The 19,963-nt window shown below is 40.0% G+C and overlaps 1 protein-coding gene and 1 pseudogene across 5 annotated transcripts in view; one reads left to right on the forward strand and one right to left on the reverse strand.

The window, feature by feature from the left end:
* Positions 1-521: 521 nt before the first annotated feature.
* On the forward strand, positions 522-943 carry LOC308420907 (putative peptidyl-tRNA hydrolase PTRHD1; annotated as a pseudogene). Its single transcript has one exon. The product of its transcript is annotated as a putative peptidyl-tRNA hydrolase PTRHD1 (transcript).
* Positions 944-2,806: 1,863 nt separating this feature from the next.
* Positions 2,807-19,963, reverse strand: part of TBC1D4 (TBC1 domain family member 4) — a 160,287-nt gene continuing 143,130 nt past the window's right edge. For all 4 annotated transcript variants that reach the window (XM_080917213.1, XM_080917211.1, XM_080917212.1 and 1 more), the window contains 6 exons: positions 18,976-19,134; positions 14,859-15,103; positions 12,068-12,227; positions 9,181-9,350; positions 7,537-7,713; positions 2,807-5,085 (listed from right to left, as the gene is read on the reverse strand). In XM_080917213.1, coding sequence (XP_080773339.1) covers positions 4,852-5,085; positions 7,537-7,713; positions 9,181-9,350; positions 12,068-12,227; positions 14,859-15,103; positions 18,976-19,134 — 1,145 coding nt within the window. In that variant the 3' untranslated portion in view covers positions 2,807-4,851. The remainder of the gene's footprint in view (positions 5,086-7,536; positions 7,714-9,180; positions 9,351-12,067; positions 12,228-14,858; positions 15,104-18,975; positions 19,135-19,963) is intronic.

The raw sequence follows: 19,963 nt of genomic DNA on the forward strand, positions 1-19,963 counted from the left end.
GGGACCCTGTTCCCAGCCCAATGGTTGGCTGCGAGTATCTGTCTCTGTATTTGTCAGGCTCTGGCAGAGCCTCTCAGAAGACAGTTATATCAGGCTCTACCTGGGGATTCATCCCATATACAGTCACCAAACTCAAACAATATTGTAGATGCCAAGAAGTGCTTGCTGACAGGAGCCTCTTTGGGTTTTTTAGCTTACTTCTGTATCATATGCAATATGTTTTGCCTGCACACGTGTCTGTGTGAGGGTAATCAAATAGCCTGGAACTAAAGTTACAGATAGTTGAGAGTTGCCACACAACTACTGGGAATTGAATACTGGTCCTCTAGAAAAGTAGCCAGTGATCTTAACTACTAAGCCATCTCTCCAGCCCAAATGGTAGCATCTTAATCCACTAATAACAAGGATGTGGAGTTAGGTAGTTGCTGTGGGGGTGGGAAGATGGCCAATCTGTTTCTACAAAGCTAGCAGGATTCAGTGGTTATCTATATTAAACACACAGTTGTAAAACTGATTACCCCATGCAACACAGAGTCCATCTGTCCATTCTGATGATCAGGAAGATGGCAGGCTCTAAGATGGAGCCACAGATCCTTGTACAGTACTTAATATTTTGAAAGGACCTATTTCAAGCTCCTTTTATCTTGGCCTCAGCCACATTGGTAGTGCAGGTTTGCCACACCACTATAGCAGCCTTGCACCTTCATCGAGACCATCGGCACACAGCAGCTCATCTCCAGGAGCTGGGACGCATGCGCGTGGTGGTTCTCGAGGCTGCTGATGAGAGCATCTTAAAGGAGCAGGCTGAGACCCTGCAGCAGAAGAACATCGACCACATGCTGTGGCTGGAACAGCCAGAGAACTGGCCACTTGCATTGCCCTCAGGCCGTACCCCAAGGAAGAAGTCAGCCAGTGTCTGAAGAAGTTCCTATTGTTCAAGTGACTGGTGTTCTGGTAGAAGAGAATGTCAGCTGGGTCTGGGGAGCCAAATGGCCTGCATCCTGATGCATTGTGGACTCCTTTCAATGTTGATGTGCTCTTCCCTTCTAGTTATGATGGTTTCTCATTAATAAGTTTAAAAAAAAAAAACAAACTGATTTTCCAGAAACTGATGTCCTACATCTGAGTTTCACTAAATTTGTAAGTTGGGTTTTTATTGCATTTTCCTACTCCTTAGTTTCTGTTCAAATATCTCCAAGGGTTGAAACAATCCTGTCTCTCCACAGGTTAGTGACCATTCTTTTTCTAACTACTTTAGGGGAAGAACTAAGCCTTTCAGTGGTCCACAGAGGCCTTCAAAATAGTCCTTTTCTTGCCTATGGAAGCCCATCTCTAACCAAATCCCAAGGATCTGCACTTACTTGGTGAAGTATGACCTACACAGTGTCCCCTCTTCATCTGATGCCCTGCACCACCTAGGGCATTTCAGCGGGTACTTTGAGACTCTAAACCAAAAACCTCTTCTTCAGGACATTTGTCATACCCCCTCCTGGAATTGCCCAACCTCTTCGGCCTCAGCTGACCTCAGTGCCTCTTCCTGTTTGTTTCTTTGCATGCAACAGTATGTCATCTCTTGTTTTCCCATCATCCCTTTCCTCTTATCTAGACCAGAACTCTCTGAGGACAAAGGCTGTGAGTTCTCCCCATTGGAGTCAGCTTTGACCTAGCTGATAAGACCTGCTTTCTGAGTGAACTCATACCAATGGCGAAGCCAAAATCATATCTAACTTTGACCTCACATCCATGGATGTTCCTGTTCATGTCACTCTTCTTGTGGGTGGAGGGCAAAAGAGCACATGCTGTGAGGTGATGAATTCCTCATTCATTAGCTATCAGTGTGAAGACAAGAATAATAACAAAACTGGTAGGGCAGTGCGGATGTTAGAAGACTATACCGTTAAGACTATCCTGAGGTCTGGGAACTGGTTAAGAGCACTCATGGCTCTTATGAAGGACCTGGGTTTGGTTTCCAACAACCACATCAGGCACCTTATAACTGCTTACAACTTCAGCTCCAGGATATTAGATGCCCTCTTTTGACACTGCATACATATAGTACATATACAGACAATTGAGCATATACATATACACATATAAATAAATACATACATACATGCATACATACATTTTACAAAAGACCACACTGCATCCTTCTCCAACTTCTTATGATATACAATGATAAAAATACCTAAATATTGATTGGTAACATTAGCAATAAAATTTGGGAACCTCTTAGTGGATTCCAAACATATGAAAGAATAATTTAAAAGAAATATTAGCTATGAGTATACTCACATTACATCTATCACTAATTGCCTTAATTCTTATTTGGAAGCAAGGCTAATAGGATAATTTTGCAATTTTATATACTCTACATAGACATAAAAAATAAAAGTTCAAGTTAAAGATACAGTTAAATGACAGAGTATTTGCTTAGTGTGTATAGAGTCTTATCTTCCATCCATAGTACTGGGAAAATGGGAAAAGAGGAGAGGGAAAGAATAAGGAAGGGATGGAGGAGAAGAGCAGGATCCAGGGAGGAAAGAAATGTGGTACAAGTCCTTCAGCTCAGTTTCCCTTTTATTTCTTCAGTCAGTAATAAAGGCTTCATAATGAATGAAGTTGAAAATTGGTAACAACGTATTCCCATAATTATCTTAAACTCTCTTTAGCATCCAGGATTGTTTCAGCATGTTCAGGCTCAGGTAGTACCATCGCAGCCCATGCAGGCTTTGTTTCCAAGTCCCTAAGCAGGAGTTTGTGGCCTACCCCACCATTCAAAAAACAACAACTGAAAAGCTCAGGAAATGGCAGCAACATATTTATTGGAAATGATTCTAGACATTACATGAACATGATGAAGATGTAAAGTTACAAATCAAAACAGGTGCAACATTTTTTTAAATCACCAATGAGAAAGAAAAATCATTTTTACAAGAAAAGACCATATCCGCATTGTCTTGATCACTGAATTCCATAAACAACCCATACTGCTGACTCCCAGCATCCAGAACACAATGAAGAAATGGGAAAAAAAGAATACATATTTCTTTTCTCAACATAAGGCTCCCTCAGCCACCACCCATGTATCACATGCACAAGGCAGTTTCAACCATCAGAACATCATCCTGCTAAGAGAATAAGAGAGAGTACAAACGAAGACATTTTCAGAAGATCCAAGCAATAGATCAACCGATGACCCTCAACCTAATAAAGAATTGATAATGAGCACTTCCTAGAATCTAGAAAGCATACATCAACTCTACTAGCTATTAAGAGTTTTTTTTTTTTTTTTTTTGAGAAAACCCCATAGATCCAAGGCTACTCTGACCCTGTGAGACTTGTGACACTCAAGTGGGGAACAGCCTAGAGGCTTGGCATCCACTCTTCCATGTCTTTAGAAGCTTTACATCTTGACTCAAGAGCACTAGAGTAAAACTTCATCTTGTGTATAATAAACTCTCTTTGAGGGGAAATCACCATCTGCAAGAAGAGAAGGACTGAAAGAGCAACGACAGTAAACAGAGTTCGGAAAGGCAGAAAAAAAAGAGAAAAGCTGCATCGGTGTTCAGAGGCACTATTGCAAAATCGTCTCTGCTGTCGAGACTGAACATGTACTGAGAAAATGACTTGCCATCCATGCACCCAGCATGCATGAGCATTCTCTAGTAACCTATCTGCACGCAGCAGAAGCCAGGAGTCCAAACACAGGAATTGTAGGTTTTCACCTAGGTTGGAGACATTTCATTCCCTTACAGTGTGCTTTACATGGTTGGTTCCTAAATATTTCACAGTTCTAAATTTTCACATGAGAGGGGAAAGTGATTAAAAATATGTTCTGTCATTGAGCAAAAAATAGAAAAGCAACTTGACACAGTATATAATCTTTGGGAAATCCTAATTTTGTCTCCCTATTCTAAAACCAAAGGTCGCAAGAACTACATAGAATGCTCCCATAATTTTGTGAGAAAAAAAAAAAAAAAGCAATTCCTCTCACTTGGTAAATACAGTGCCAAGCAACTGTTTACCACTCTAGAAGTCACTTAAAATTAAAAAGGCAAAAAGCTACTCTTGACAATTCAGGAGCTTAATGGAGTTTTTGAGGCCTGGTATTTTTGTTTTGAATATCAATGCTGGTCTAATCTGCTAGAAAATTAGCAACATTCCTCTTCACCTTGAGGTGGGTTGACTCAGCCACAATGACCTGCTTTCTCCCTATGTGTACTTAAAGCAAAGCCTAACCAGACTCAAGAGATGCAAAGGTTAGACATTCTTCTTGTCACACAGCAGGCAGGGCAGAAGAGCCCCACCTTCCTAGAAGACTCACAGGAGTGGGACTGGCAGCAAATCATGGTTCTTATAGGCACAGACACATAACTAAAGAAATGTGTCTGCCTACCACACAGAGTGAAGCATGCTAGTCTTTGGGGGCAGGAAATACATTCATTTTTTTCAAGTATATTTCAATATACAAAGATGTTATAGATTTGTTTCACTACAAAACCAAAAGGATTTCATGTGTATCCAAGGAGATTCTCACTTGACTTTCTCTCTGACGTGAATTTCATGAAGTTCTGAAGAAGAAAAATTGTTCCAAATACACACCTACTGTTTGATTTGAAAGCATGAATCTTTATATATAGTTATGTACATAGTTGGCAATCAACCAGAAGAAAATACAGTCTGGATGTCTGTGATGGCTTAAGATGGAGTGCTCTGCAGAGAGCTGTGTCGCCTACTGATGATCTCACCACCAATAGTAGCTGTCCTACCAGCTTTCTCGTCAATCTTACACAGGATCCTTTTTCCTGGTATTTTTGAGGAAGCTGTTTGCTGGGGCCATGTTTGAAACTATGGCTTATTTCCTGGCTTGGCTTTGTCATTAGTTGGGTAAGTTGGGTCTCTCAACAGCAATTCACAGTTGGCCAGTGCATCTGCTGGTAGCAGCTTCCGGATTTGTTCCACTGTCTTTTGATAAGCCATCTTATCTTGTTCGAGGGTCCGGATTAAAGCCTTCATTTTGGTTTCTCTGGTCAAAAGAGTCTCTAGGTTGGATTCCAAGGCCTGAATTTTAGCATGAGCCACCTGTTTGTCAAGAAAAAAAATTCCTCTAAATTAAATATTTGAGAAGTCTGATTCTCTATAACAGTAACTGCCATGTCTGACATTTGTTATTAGATAATTAGATCACATTAGTTAACAAAACATCATGTGAAAAAACACTGAGAAAAATGTATACTTTTTTCCAAGTATATTTCAGTATATAAAAATGTCCTCTAAAATAGAGTTTTGTGGAGGGTTTGTTGTTTCTCTAAAAAGAGTGCCCAAAAATCCAGGTATTGGAAGCAGAAGATGTAGGTCAGTACTTTCCTGTCATTTAAAAGATTTTGGATTCAAATCCCAGCAACATATTAAACATGGATTATATAGACATGTGTATGCATATGTTTAATACATATATGTACAGGTATATATGGGTGTGTATATTACACTCACATGACTTATCTCCTCTCACTGATGACAACAGTAAAGCAATACTGTGATAACACCCCACAATCATCACCCATACCCACTGGAGTCCCCACCTGACTGAAGAAGAATAAGGAAACTCGACTACTTTTTGCTATGTGAGTCAGTTTCAAGCATAGTTTGGATAGATTCTACTCTAAGCAGCATGGAGCTGACTCTGACCAGGCCCCCTGCTGTATCATCCACCAAAGTCTGAGTATATTGGTGAGGAAAAGCTCATGTGTTTAAGAAGGAATCCAAGTGATGGATAGTTCCTGACAATCTTGCTCTTCGATAAGTACCTTCCAAGAAGAACAAAGTGGGATGCTCAGAAACTCCCTAATCTCTTCCAAGGCTAGAACCTTCAACAACTCAAAGACCTTCCAATAGATTTGTCTTCTCCAAATGTTCTTGGAACTCCATTCATCTCTACTGATTGGGAAGCTTGATGCTGACTATCTAGAACTGTCAGTAGAAAGTCTGCAGCAACTAAAGACCATCACCCATGGGAAATAGATGCAAATAACTTCCCCAACACAAAAGTCCTCAGTGGATACTGAAAAGGTCAAGTAACAAGGCACAGTGTAGCAACTATTTTTGTATTGTGAATTGGTTAATCACTTTGGATTAGTGTTTAATAAAAATAAATATTTTTTAAAAATTTACCTTGTTTTTATTCACACACACACACACACACACACACACACACACACACACACACACACGAGATTTAACTCCTGATAATACAAGGCTTTAGTGTGGATGTGCCCAACCCTACCAACCCTGCACCTGTTAGAAGGCTGTGCTGATACACCTTGGTATAAGTTATAATGCTACACACTGCTATCATCTTGCAGAGATCACTAAGGAGGGTTCCCTTAATCGTCATTAAGGTTCATTTCACAAGACCCTTCTTACTTCTTATAAAACTGGTTTTCCCCAAAGAAAAAAACTGGCCTTCTCTGTCCCTGGATTCCTTCCTCATCATGACAAGTCTCCCTCTATTTCCTGCTCCCACTATGACACCATCTACATGTGACACAGCCAAGGGCCTTTGCCAGAGTCAACAGCATGCTGTGTCAGACTCCAAAACTGTGGATTAAATCAACCTCTTTGCTCTGTAAGTGATCCAGCCTTGGGGACTTTAGAGAGAAATATACCTACTAACTTCCTCTGTCGGATTACTTCTTCACGCACAGAACACAGATCCAGAGCCCCAATCACACTACTTCAAGGACACAATATTACTTTGTAGAAGGTTTGTTATATTTTTGTCTGTTTGAATACTACAGTAAATTATTTGGGAATAGAGTAATTATGAATTCCTGAGTGGCAGGACTATTTGCTATGTGCTCAATTCCAACTAACCTAGAAACACTTTTCTATTTCTGTTTTATTCTAGACAAATGTCATCATCTATAACTAGATTTTCACAAATCTGCCCACCTTCCTTCTTACTCCACCCTGAATTGTTTTTGGTTTATATTGTTCTTTCAATTATGAGGCTTGAATCCTTTTGAGATGTTTCCTTCTTATGGGGGACACGTACAACTGCATTCTTAGACAACAAAGAAAACCCGTTGCACTCCATTCTCCAACTGTTCTTTCCTCAGTATGGAACCTGACCTGATACTAAGCTAATTCTACTCTTCTGCAGCCTCTGAATAAGCAGCCTCCTGCTCTGAGCAAACAGGGGCTCTCCTCACTCACTACTCAGAGCCCAGCCCAAACTCCCACATCCACATTCCCAACTCCTCAGGTTTTATTCTTCCCCTGCTAAGCTTATCTGAATTACATAACAGCCAATAATATGAACCTGAATTCTGCTTTGAATTGCTCTGTGAGTGAGCATTTTTCTCTCCCAAGTGATGCTTAGGCTTTTAAGTACATTTGTAGACACTCCCTCCTATGCACAGGAAACTGATGTCTCTTCAGTGGTTCAACCTACATGCATATCACAATCATTCTGAGCATTTCCAAGCATGCAGGACAGCACACTGATCAGTGTTCCAACCTTTATTTCCATACCTGGAGTTTTTCTAAGAGGTCCATGTTCTGTCTTTTCAATTGGTTGTTGGCTCTCTCCAGCTTCTCCAGAGATTCATTATCCTCACAAGTGTATGAAGATTCTAGAAGCTCATCCTGAAGCACGTGATATTCTACCTCATATGCATGTAACTGTTTGGAAATGTCCATCTCAAAAACCTGTTGAAACACCACAGGTTGGTGGGTCTGGCCTTCAGTATCTATGCCAAGAAACAAGGGGTAGATACTGGTAGACCTAATGTTTACTTCCCAGCACTAATAGAAATATTAAAAACATACCAAAAGTGAAAATAGGCCTGGCTATCCACACAAGAACAAATGAAATAGATTCAACTGCCAATACAATAACACAGAGTGTGCTTATATGCAAATGAAGCATGCTGAGAATGAGACCAAGTCACAGGAATAAACTAACATCTAAGGATATTTTGCAACCAAGATGACTGTAATCTAATAGCTGTCTTCTGAAATGTAGACTACCGCATTAACATTTGTTGTTGAGCAATGATTATGAGTCAGAGATAACCTCTGCTGGTCAGCAAGCACAGTTACAAGAGACTATTTTAATGGTATGCATTAATGAAACAAAAAGGTTTTAATAAATGCATAATTCATCTGCTATTTTCGGGAGCCTCTTTCAAGATCAGCACTAGATTTCAATTAATCAGTTCAAATTCTACTAGGAAGCTGGGAGTCAAAAATTCCCTTTTTAACTTCATATTTTAGTTTTGGGGGTTTTTTTCCCCTCCTTGGTTTTTTTTTTTTTTTTTTTTTTTTTTTTTTTTTTTTGCTTTTTTAAAAGAATATATCTGATTTCAAATCTCCAAAATCAAAATACATAACTGCTTGATATTCATACAAGTTATGTCAGCCAGTAGCATATTTCTGCAAGCCCAGCACTTGAGAGACAAGAGTGAGAGAAAAGCAAGTTCAAGGATAGCATGGGTTCCAGGCTAATTTAATAATTAGAAATTACTGATAATTATGCACACAATAATATGAATATTATGTATGCTTTATGATGCTCAGAATAAAATGCAGGGCTTTGCACATGGTGGCTAAACACTCAATCACTGAGTGACATCACTAGGGTAGCCTTAAACTTGGGATTGCACAGTCTCTGTCTCCCAAGTAGTTTGGGTCACAGGCCTTCTTATGAATTCTGAAGAAAAGAATTAGTGACATTAAAAAACCTAGTGAGCTTCATTTTATTTGGCTCTCTCCAGCTTCTCCAGAGATTCATTATCCTCACAGGCATACGAAGATTCTAGAAGCTTATCCTATAGCACATGACACTCTACCTCATGGCACGTAACTGGAAATATCCATCTCAAAAATCTGTTGACCTCAACTACTTCAATTGAAGAGTTGTCTTGACTCTTCAAGTTATAACCTGGGTCTTAGCATTGGTTTAAATAAAAAGAATTTCTGAAAAAAATCACTAGGCCATATTTTCTATGCATAGGCAGATGGACAATGTAACAATGATAAAATTTCATAATTGCCTCCTTTCTAAATAAAATGTGCCTGATAAAACAAAAGAAGTCCCTGAAAAAAATCAATTTTTAGGCAAACTACATTTTTATGTGAAAACATTTAGTACTTATTGGATCATTTACATCATACCTGGGTAATAATTTTTTCCATTTCGGTGGTATTCATATCAGGTAATGTACTTTTGAGAAATTCAACAATATTTTCAAAGTTTTCACACTCCATTATAAGTGCCTCTTGGCTGCTCAGTAAGCTGAGAGCAACCTTAAATATAACTTCAGTTCCTTGAAGAAAAATAATATCTAGAAAAAGAGACAAAATTTTCACAATCAAAGTTGTGTATCTATTTTTGCAAAGAGTACGTTCTTCGTTCTAAAAGTATGTTTTTATTACAACAGTAGAACTAGAAAATTTTATTCTTAAAAACAAGTTTGATGTGACTGAAGCAAAAGAACAGGATGTTGTTTCTTCTTCTCACTAAGGACCTCAGACATGGTTAAGGGAACAAAGGAGATGTCACCTCTTTTCTAACTTTATATTGTTTACAGTATAATGGTAAGTTTGTGAATTCTAGATAAAGTTCAAACATAGGTTTTTTTTTCCACAAAAGAATATAACAATATCTTGGTTTAGTCAACTAGACTATTCAAATTATCAAAATCAAAAAAGTTAGTGAGCCAGTTAATATGTCAGTAAATCTCCATTCAAGTGAAAATTTGAATTCTAAAAAAGTAGAAAGTTAAAAAAAAAAAAACTTTAGCATCCACAACACCTGGGCAAACTCAAGCCAGACAAAATCCCAACATGAAGAATGGGGCTAAGTATGAAGTCCTACCCCTAGCTGAGAACTACTGGGTTTTCTTGGTAACCGCTAAAAGAGGGAGAGCCAGTTTTCTTTAAGGTTTTGACCCCTGGGAGGTCAGCTACTCTCCAGGTTGGTCCAAAAGTATTGAGGCAGCATAATTGACTGGATGGGTTTATAAAGATACACACAGACAGACAGACAGAGTTAGTTAAATAGGGAGGTGGAGTTGAACCTAAGAGGTGGTGAATATGATAAGTCATTTATGAGATTCTCAAAGACATATCATAAACCAGATGCTAGGAAGGAAGAGAAAGCCATGCTAATTCTCAGGTAAGCTGGATCACAACAGAAGCACGCAACCATTCTAAAACACGTGCAGGTAGTTTTGTTTGAAAACTTCTGTCACCATATGTTGTTCTTTCATCAATAATACAACACAATGGGCTGCGCAACTGCTCAGTAGAATGCCTGCCAGTTTCAGCCTCTAACAGAGAACAGATTGATTGGGAAGGGGCACTGGTGTGGTGAAGTCTGCCCTTGAGAGTCCATAGGCAGTGAAAGAATCATCATTTACAAGGACACAAACACATCTAAGAAGATTCTTAGGAGTCCCACTACAAGGACTGCTCATGAAGTGCAACTGGACATTCTATTTCAGCTCAAACTGTGACAGAAGACCGTATTATCCTCCCATTAAGAAAATATGCTATAATCTTCAATATGGTATATGTGTGTTTGCATAAAACACACAAATGCTCAAAATCCGAATGTCTCCTAACAATTTTCTACTTGTTATCATCTCTATTTTTTCTGAATTTCATACTAATACATTTTTAAAGAACACTCCAATGACTTAAAATTAGAGAGCATTTAAAATTTGACCAAAAACATAACAAAGCTTCAACTTAGCACAGTGGTACAAAAATACTGAGGTCTCTGCCATGGTTTCTAGACAGATGTGCAGAACCCAGCAGTTGTAGAAGCCCTCTCTGGGCTACTGAGGTCCCAGCCAACATCATCATACACATTTATAGAGAACAAAGGTTGCTGATGTCTTTTCTTCCTTTTCCATTTTTAGATTCCATGCTGGTCAGTTTTATGTCAACTTGACACACATTGGAAAAGAGAGAACCTTGTTCGAGAGACTGTCTCCATGAGACTATCTGTAGACAAGTCTGTGGTACGTTTTCTTATAATTGATGGTTTATGTGGAAAGGCCCAGCTCACAGTGGATGGTATCACCCCTAAGTTGATGAATGGTCCTAGGTGTTAGAACCCCTAAGCTGGTGGTTTTGGGTGTTAGAAGAAAGCAGTTATTGTTCCAACCACAGTGTTGTCATTGGAAAGGGGGAGATTATGGTATCAGAAGCCAGGAGGAGGAAGCCAGTAATCAGCACTTTCCCATTTCCTCCACATCTTCTCGTGCCTCAAGTTCCTGCCTTGACTTCCCTTGGTGACAGACTATGCCGTGTAACTGTGAGCTGACATAAACCCTTTCCTTCTCATGTGGCCTCTTGTCATGGAGTTTTATCACAGCAACAGAAATCATAACTAAGACAGATGGGGTTTTATTACGTAGCTTACACATGCTCAGACTCAGAACCTGACTGTCTCTGCTTCCCAAGGTGCTGAAGCTACAGGTATGCATAACTACACTCCGCCTTGCATTTTGATTTTTAAACTACACTCTGATAAGCCAGATTAAGATTTATAGATAGATGTAAGGGCCTCCAGAAGGCACACAAACCATACCATCCTTTGCTTTTTCCAGTACTAACAGCTACTCAGTGATGTGCCTGTCTAAACTCAGTGATTTTTCTATTAGCCAGGATCTTAGGGATGCTATGGCTTCTTTAATGGCATGAAAGGTAGCCATGCAAGCAGTAAGACAAGAGCAAAGCTACATGTGAACAATAGACATGCCATTAGAAATCATAGCACAGCAGTGGGGTCGCTTTCTCTGTATGTTGAATATTAATTGAAGAAGATGAGAGAAAGGGGGAAAAACAAAAAAATAAGAATTTAGAAAACCACAGAGTCTGCCTCTAATCTAGCTTGGAAAACTGCGTTTTCTATGTTCTGTTCCCCACACAAACAATCACAGGAAGGTCACAGGAGCCCAATTATTTCCACTACATTTGAATTTTACTTAGAGCTCTACCAGCCCTAAGAGAATAGATAATACCATCCCTCTTGAACACAGGCATCTCTTACCAAAAACTCTGGCTACAAATCCTAAGGGAAACTGAGAGGCAAAGAGTGTGAGGAACCAGGGTGCAGCGTATAGACTGGGGCTGATCTCATTTTCCTCAAGATGATTGTAGAGTTCCCGGTGGTAGTCATGAAGGAGTCTCGACAGCTGGTACATCTGAATCTGCAGTTCGTATAGAGAAGAAAAATAAAATTTGTAGTAATCTGTGTGTGTATAAAATATATTAACTTTTCATAACACACATTTAGTAAGAATGACATATCTACATTTAGCTCATAATTCATGTCAGTGTAAACTCAACTAAGTCTCCTGAGCGGGGGGGTTCTACCACGTGTTTAGTATGGTGTGCATGTATGGGAGGAGCATCATTCTTCCTATGGAAAAAAATTGTTTGTGAGTTTCCTAACAGATTTTCAACATCTCCTCCAGAACGTGAACTTTTTCTTATAAAAAATATAACATAAATTAATAAAAATGCCAATAACCAATCGTGTTGTAAATTCAAGAAGTTTCCAAAGTAGAAATGAGAAACGAGACAACTTCTGTTCGGGGGGAGGAGGAACGAATCACAAAGTGCTGTACACAGCACAGCAGATTCGTCCGAGCCTTATCTGCAAGACAAATCTTGGAAACTAAGTTTCCACACACCTTAAAAGGAAGGAACCTGGGCCACAGGAAGTCATGGTTATAAAATGTGCAGCCCAGCAGGAGGCAAACACAGAAAAAGAGGTTTTGCAATGAGATTGTTATCTCGGTAAGTCATTTCAGAAAAGGAATCAAACACTGCCTTTAGGTCACTTCCAGTTCAGAAACTAGACAGGGTGGGGGCGCTCATCAACCAAACCACTAGCATTTTGGCAAGCTCAGAATCAAGTCTAATTAGTAAAATAAGTAAACAGAAAGCACGCTGATAAGGACAGTCTGTTCTTGTTCAGTTGGGGACCTGAGTGAAGAAACAAACATTTGCCATCTCATTAATTTTTAAGGATCTTATATTCTGTGCCCTGGGTTCTAAACTTGGGGACAGGGAGTCTTCCTCCATTGGAGTATATTTGGGTAGAAACAGAAGTTCAAGGTTCCTACAAAGTAAGCTTTAACAATAAAGCCCTTCCAAATGCAAAGCTGCAGATGGAAGAAGGGTGATGGAGAAGAGAGAATAGAAGGCTTGACCATCCAACACGGAGATCAGCAGAGATGCAGTGTGATGAGGAGGAGGTAAGGAAGCAAAGGAGACGTCGTCCCTGATAAAGTCACCGAAGCCCTGTATGCCCACACTCCAGAAGAAGCAGGATGTCAGGCTCACTGGCACAGGTACCGGTGCCATCTTTGAAAGCTTACAGATCACACCTGACTGGCTTCCTGCTCCACACAGTGAAGAGGTGTTCTGTTTGACTTTCTGAAGCACAGAGTTCAGCAACCTTAGAACATCCCTGGTGTCTGTCACAGCTGGTAGGAAGGCTGCCCGGGAAACTGTTACCTTTGCATTTCCGAAATCAGAAAGGGTATTTTTAGTAACGCTGATGATCATTTTAATAATTTTCTTTCTGGATTTCAGGCATAGGACAGTATTTATATCAATCACTTCAGCTACTCACTTGTCCCATGTCTCCCTCCAACCTGGATTAATGGCCTCTTCTATAATCAATATTATTACAAACACACACACACACACACACACACACACACACACAACCCATTTAATGTTGCTCATATATGTACATGTGTTTAGAGATTACCACTTGAGACTCTAGACTCTTCTGAGGTGCTCCCTTTAATAGAAAAAAACATCACATTTTAAAAATATATAACTAAATCTTACTGCCTGTGAACCAAAATCAAATACTGTTCACGTATAGTTTCTATTCTCTGAAACTCTAATAACAAAGAAATTGTTTTCTAGAAATCAGTTATGTAATTCCTTACAACAATATTAATTTTCCTCTCTGCTATAAAGTGTAAGTAAACTGTTTAATATAAAATATCATTTAACTTATTAAATATATGTATATACAGTTGCCAAATGTGTGTGTGTGTATGTGTGTGTGTGTGTGTGTGTGTGTGTGTGTGTGTGTGTGTGTGTGTATAATTGGTGAGGACACTCTGTATGCCTTTCTAAACACATGGGAGTTTTGCAAATTCTCCAACCCTCCACTCAGACAACAACTAACTGATACCCGTATATTTGTTCAAGTTCTAAGACAGTGGGCCTAGGATGCTCTCAGCCAACCTCTGGAGTGAGAATGGGGTCCCCAATGGAGGAGTTAGAAAAAAGACTGAAGGAGCTGAAGAGGTTTGTGACCCCATAGGAGGAACAACAACATCAACCAACCAAACCCCTCCGAGCTCCCAGAGACTAAACCACCAACCAAAGAGCACACACCATGGCTCCAGCCGCATATGCAGCAGAGGATGGCCTTGTCAGGCATCAGTAGCAGGAGAGGCCCTTGGTCCTGTGAAGCCTTGATGCCCCTGTGTAGGGGAATGCCAGGGAGAGAGTGGGTGGGTGGGTGGGAGGGAGTGGGTGAGTGGGTAAGTGGGTGAGTCAGTAAGTGGGTGAGTGGGTGGGTGGGGAAACACTCTCATAGAGGTGGGGGGTGGGAAAGGAAGATTCCAGAGGGGAAACTAGGAAATGGGATAACATTTGAAATATAAGTAAAGAAAATATCCAAAAAAAAAAAAAAAAGACAGTGGACCTAAATTTCTTAATTCTGAACTGTGATTCAGAAATGGCTGGTACTAAGGTTTCTGATGAGGGTCTCCTGCACCCCCAATTCATCAAGAGCCATGCCTCACCTGAAGGGACATCATGTCTGGTCGGTACTGCTTGCGGAAGCCCAGGTCGTACATAAGGAATTTGAGCATTTCAAAGGCTTGTTCTTCACTCATGTGCAGAAGCAGGACTCCGGCCACAAAGCTGATGCCCTGACAGTAGCCCACCTCCTTATCTAGCAGAGAGTAGGCTTTGAGCAGGTTAAAGAGGGACAGCTGTCCTGCCCCGAGCTGCACTGAAAAGTAAGGGTGAGTGGGAAAAGTCCTTCCTGTGGAAAGAAAGAAAAACCACGCTTACAAATCACAAGGGAACCCACCGCAGTGACCTCTGGGATGAGCTACCTAGGACACTCCTATCCTCCCCCTCCCCCTTTATCTCCTCCATCCTGCCTCACTATCCCTTAAGTTCTGTGCAACTGTGCAACAGAGTATCGCCCCCTTTCTGCAGATGATTCAGGGGTAACCATTTTATGCTGAGCAGCATTGCTGGAACATTCAACAGGACCCTGACCTCAAAGGCAGATCCAAAGCTTACCACGGAGTGGATTTCAGATTTGCTCTGCATTTAAACCAATGAGAAGTCTAAATTCATACAAAGAATCTATCCACAATCAAATTTTGCAAGGTCTCATTATCTAAGGCAAAACAGTGGCAATCTATGACCAGGTTTACATCTTATTTTGCTTCCTTGTAATATGAAGCTCGAGGGCTTTTTAAAATTTGTTTTATTTTGCTTTACATACAGTCTCTCATTTAGGAATTCTGCTTTTTTTAGATAAACTTTATTTCTCTTTGTGTAAACCATGTAGACTTTTAAAAATATATATATGGGATGTATATAATATGCATATATGCATACACACATATATACAACATACATGTCCAAGGAAAATAAGGACAGTAAAACTTAAACACAATTTTAAGTACATTCCTACTTAACATTTGTTTCTGGATAGGAAATCACCATCAATCACATCAACAAGCAAACAAACTAAATCCTGAGTCTTTAAAAAGCTGGGGTTCCATGTTCCATCATGTTCATAGCAGCCTTATTGATAATAACCAGAAGCTGGAAAGAACCCAGATCTCCTACTGTAGATAAATAAATACAGAAATTGTGGTACATTTACACAATGGAGTACTACTCAGCTATCAGAAACAATGACTTTCCGAAATTCGTAGGCAAATGGATGGAACTAGAGAATATCATCCTGAGTGAGGTAACCCAGTCACAAGAGAACACCCATGGTAAGCAGTCACTGATAATTGGACACTAGCCCCAGAAAGCTCTGAATACCCCAAGAAACAATTCACAGATAATATGAAGCTCAAAAAAAGAAAGAAAGAAAGAAAGAAAGAAAGAAAGAAAGAAAGAAAGAAAGAGGCCAAAAAGTGGAAGCCTCAGTCCTTCTTAGAAAAAAAAAAAGTATTTAGCACCCTCTTAGAGTGGAGTACACCTAGACCTTAAATCATTAATAATTCAAGAGCTAAGAATGCAGCCTTGTAGCAATTCTTGGTATTTAAAAATTATTATGCTTAATCTTTACACACCAAAAAAAATTGTCTATTTCAATGTTACATTTTGTTTTACATGTACTTTATGGTCATTGTAACTAATAAGATTTCAATGCACCAAACTTTTTTTAAAAAATCAACTACTGACAAAAATATATTCATATAGTTTCAAGCAAAAAAAATGCTTTTAAAAAGCTGTATTTATCTCTGTTTTTAAAAATACAGTTGTTTTTAAAAAATAACATCAGAGAACATTCATAAAATGCTGAGTATTCAATGTATGGTAAATAATATGATATCAATTTTTTTAAAAAAAGAAATTTACATAATAGTCTAGGCCCTCAACTTTCTTGAATAATTTTCTAATGAGAAGAATTACCTAGGTTTTAGTCATTTATTTTATCTGATGTTTTCTCAAGATGTCACATACCTCAGTTCCTACCATTGACTTACTGATGTTGTTAAAACAGAATATGTAGATGATTCTGGCTTGTGTCTTTCTTATAAAGAGTCTAAAAACTTAAAAAAACACAAAGCTGGTGTCTGTTGGTACTAATGCAGACAGGTCTTCCTCACAGAGCTGTTTAAACTAGTTTAGGACTTTCTTTGAGCCACCAGAAAATGAAGGGGAGCTGTGTGTGTGTGTGTGTGTGTGTGTGTGTGTGTGTGTGTGTGTGTGGTGTGTGTGTGTGCGCGCGCGCTTCCTTGTGAAGTGATTATTCCAGGCAACTAGAAACGGCAAAAATTTACATTTTAAAATGTGTTCTGCCACATATGCTCACAAGTCATTTTTGTTTTCCTTTTTTCCTCGCCCGGGGAACTGATAAGGTTATTTCTGCGGAGTAAGGAGGAGAAGTGAAAACCAGAAAAGGCTGGAAGAGCCCATTAGCCACTAGCAGAGCCAAACAGGCAATTTTTAAAATGCATGTTCTAATTTCTCCCTTAAATCTTTTCCTAAGAGAAAGTTCTATACACTGTGCAGGGACTTGATTCCGGCTCCCTTTTGTCTGAGTCTTTCCCTGTTGCCTTACCTCACCATTTCCATGTCCTCAGACATCCAGACTGACCCCAGCTGCAACCCCTCCATCTTAAGTCCCATCACCCCATTACCTACACAGTCCCAAAGCTCGGCAGAGGCCACCTCTAGTCCTCAGTGAACAGAGGACTAGACCCAGGGTCAAAGTAGCATGCTAACAGCCACTGTCACAGGGACATTCAGGACACTCCAGTGTCCAGTGTTCTCTCTAGAACACTTCCAATTTAATTCTATCGCGGTCAACGTGTATTAACTGAGTTAAGCCCTCCTCCAAGAAAAGTTGCTTTTCAGAGAAAAGAGCAGAGGTAAAAAAACTAGTTTTTAGCCAGTTATTTTTTTATATGCCTAATATAAACTGACCCCAAATATAAAGTATTCCTGTTTACTCTTCAAAGACTCTGGTCATGTGATATCTATTAGCTTTCAGGAGCACAGACGAAATAGTTAAATAGCAATATGAATGATTTAGATACATTAGAATAGTAAAATTACATGTAACAGTGTGCTTTAGAAGAGAAAAATTATTTTTTTTAATTATAGTGTTTGGGGGATGGGGATGTATCTCCGTTAGCAGAGTGCTTGTCTAGCATGCCCAAAGCCTAGCTTCCATCTGTAGCACCCCAGAAACCAGGCAGAGTGCTAGAAATCTACAGTGGCAGCATTTGGGAGATGGGAAAGTGTCTCTTGACTTACACAGTGAATTCGAGGTTGCCCAACACCTTGTCTCAAACAGTGAAATAAAATTAAATCATACTGATTCTACTTTTTATACTAAGTACAGTATTTAAAAGACTGCTATATGATGCTATCACTGGAAATTCTTCCAGAGAATAGAGTTATCCATCCACCCACACAGAATTAACACAGCTAACCTGTTGTGCAACCTGTAGGGATGCATCAGCCCTTTCTCCAGCTCAAGCACTTGCTGGGTTCCTTCTCTTCCCTGAGAGTTCTAGAAAGTGGCCTCTTCTCTCCTCCTGACAGAGACCATGATCAGCCCACCTGTCCTCCCATAGGGCTACTTCTTTTCTGATTTGCTGTTATCTAGGTGGTCACAGCCAAGTGCCTTCCTGCGTGGCTACTGAGTTACTTTTTACAGTGTCTGATAAAAGTTTGCATTCAAAAATGTCTGAAGGTCTTCAAATGTCCCTGTTAAGTATTTCTATAGCCTTTGAACCTCTTTCAAAGGCAGCGTAGATTATGACAGAGTTGCCTCACTGAGGAGATAACTCAGTAGAGCAGCACTTGCCCAGGGTGAACAAAGCCTTGGCGTTTTTCCCCAGCACCAAACACACACACACACACACACACACACACACACACACACACACACAAGCAAAAGTCTACTGTTCAAAATTGAGGAACTGAGAGCACCCAAAATATGACCTTCATAGTGATTCCCATTTCAAAGAGATAATCTGGGGGCGAATATTCCACTCACTGTTCTTCAATCAAAATAGAAGGTCAGCTTACCCAGACAACACAGCAGATGCCAAGAGACCCTCTTCTTCGATGCCAACCAACCAAGTGACCACCCAACACTAAGATGCCTTTTGCTTTTGTAAATGATAATCCACTGGACTGACGTACCCAAATCCACGAGGATGGCGTGCTGTTGAGCAGTGAGCTGCTTCAAAAGTTCCTTATAGGAGGTGTCCGGAGGCTGGTGTTTGTTGGGCAATCTGTGTCTCAGGCGGTACTGTAATGCTAGAAATTGCCAAATTTCCCCACGCCGACTTTTAGGGACTCCTACAATCCAAGAGATGCAGAGTCATTGGGAATAAAGCCATTAAAGTCGCGGTAGATGAAGCACATCACAAAAAGCCACCTCAGCTCGCCTTGCTGTCTGTCACCCACAGCTCATGGTCTCCAGTGTACCAACAGGAGCGTAAGTTAACAATTTCTCCCCTGCAGTCCCTTCGCCATTATTATATGTAAATGAGCATTTATAATCAAATGATTGCAATACTAAGGCACACATCGATTCTTCACTAGGCAAGAATACCAGGCATCAGACAAATTGGGGTAAGTATGAGGGAGTAACAGAATAAACTGCAGCCTTCCTGGGGACAGTACCACCGATTTCTATCCATCCATTAGCAAGCTATAGTTAGAAACAGACCCACCCATCTACACAGCATTGTTCTTTCCCTGCTTTATAAACAACTTACAACAAAGGGGAGAGAGAACATGTAGAGACCATATCCAGAGGTTAGGCACAGTCCCCATTTGAGGGTCACCCACCCTTTACAAATTTTAACCCAGAATTGCTCCTGTCAAAAAAAAAAAAAAAAAAAAAAAAAAAAAAAAAAAATAGGGACAAAGAGTGGAGCAGAGACTGAAGGAAAGGTCATCCAGAGACTGCCCCTCCTGGGAATACACCCACCAAACCCAGACACTATTGGGGATGCCAAGAAGTGCTTGCTGACAGGAGCCTGGTAGGTGTCCCCTGAGAGGCTCTGTCAGAGTCTGACAAATACAGATGCAGATGCTTGTAGCCAACCATTGGACCCCAATGGAGGACTTAGGGGATTGAAGGAACTGAAGGGGTTTACAACCCCATAGGAAGAACAACATC

The sequence above is a fragment of the Micromys minutus genome (genome assembly GCF_963924665.1).
Source record: "Micromys minutus genome assembly, chromosome: 5".
NCBI classification, from domain to species: Eukaryota; Metazoa; Chordata; class Mammalia; order Rodentia; family Muridae; genus Micromys; species Micromys minutus.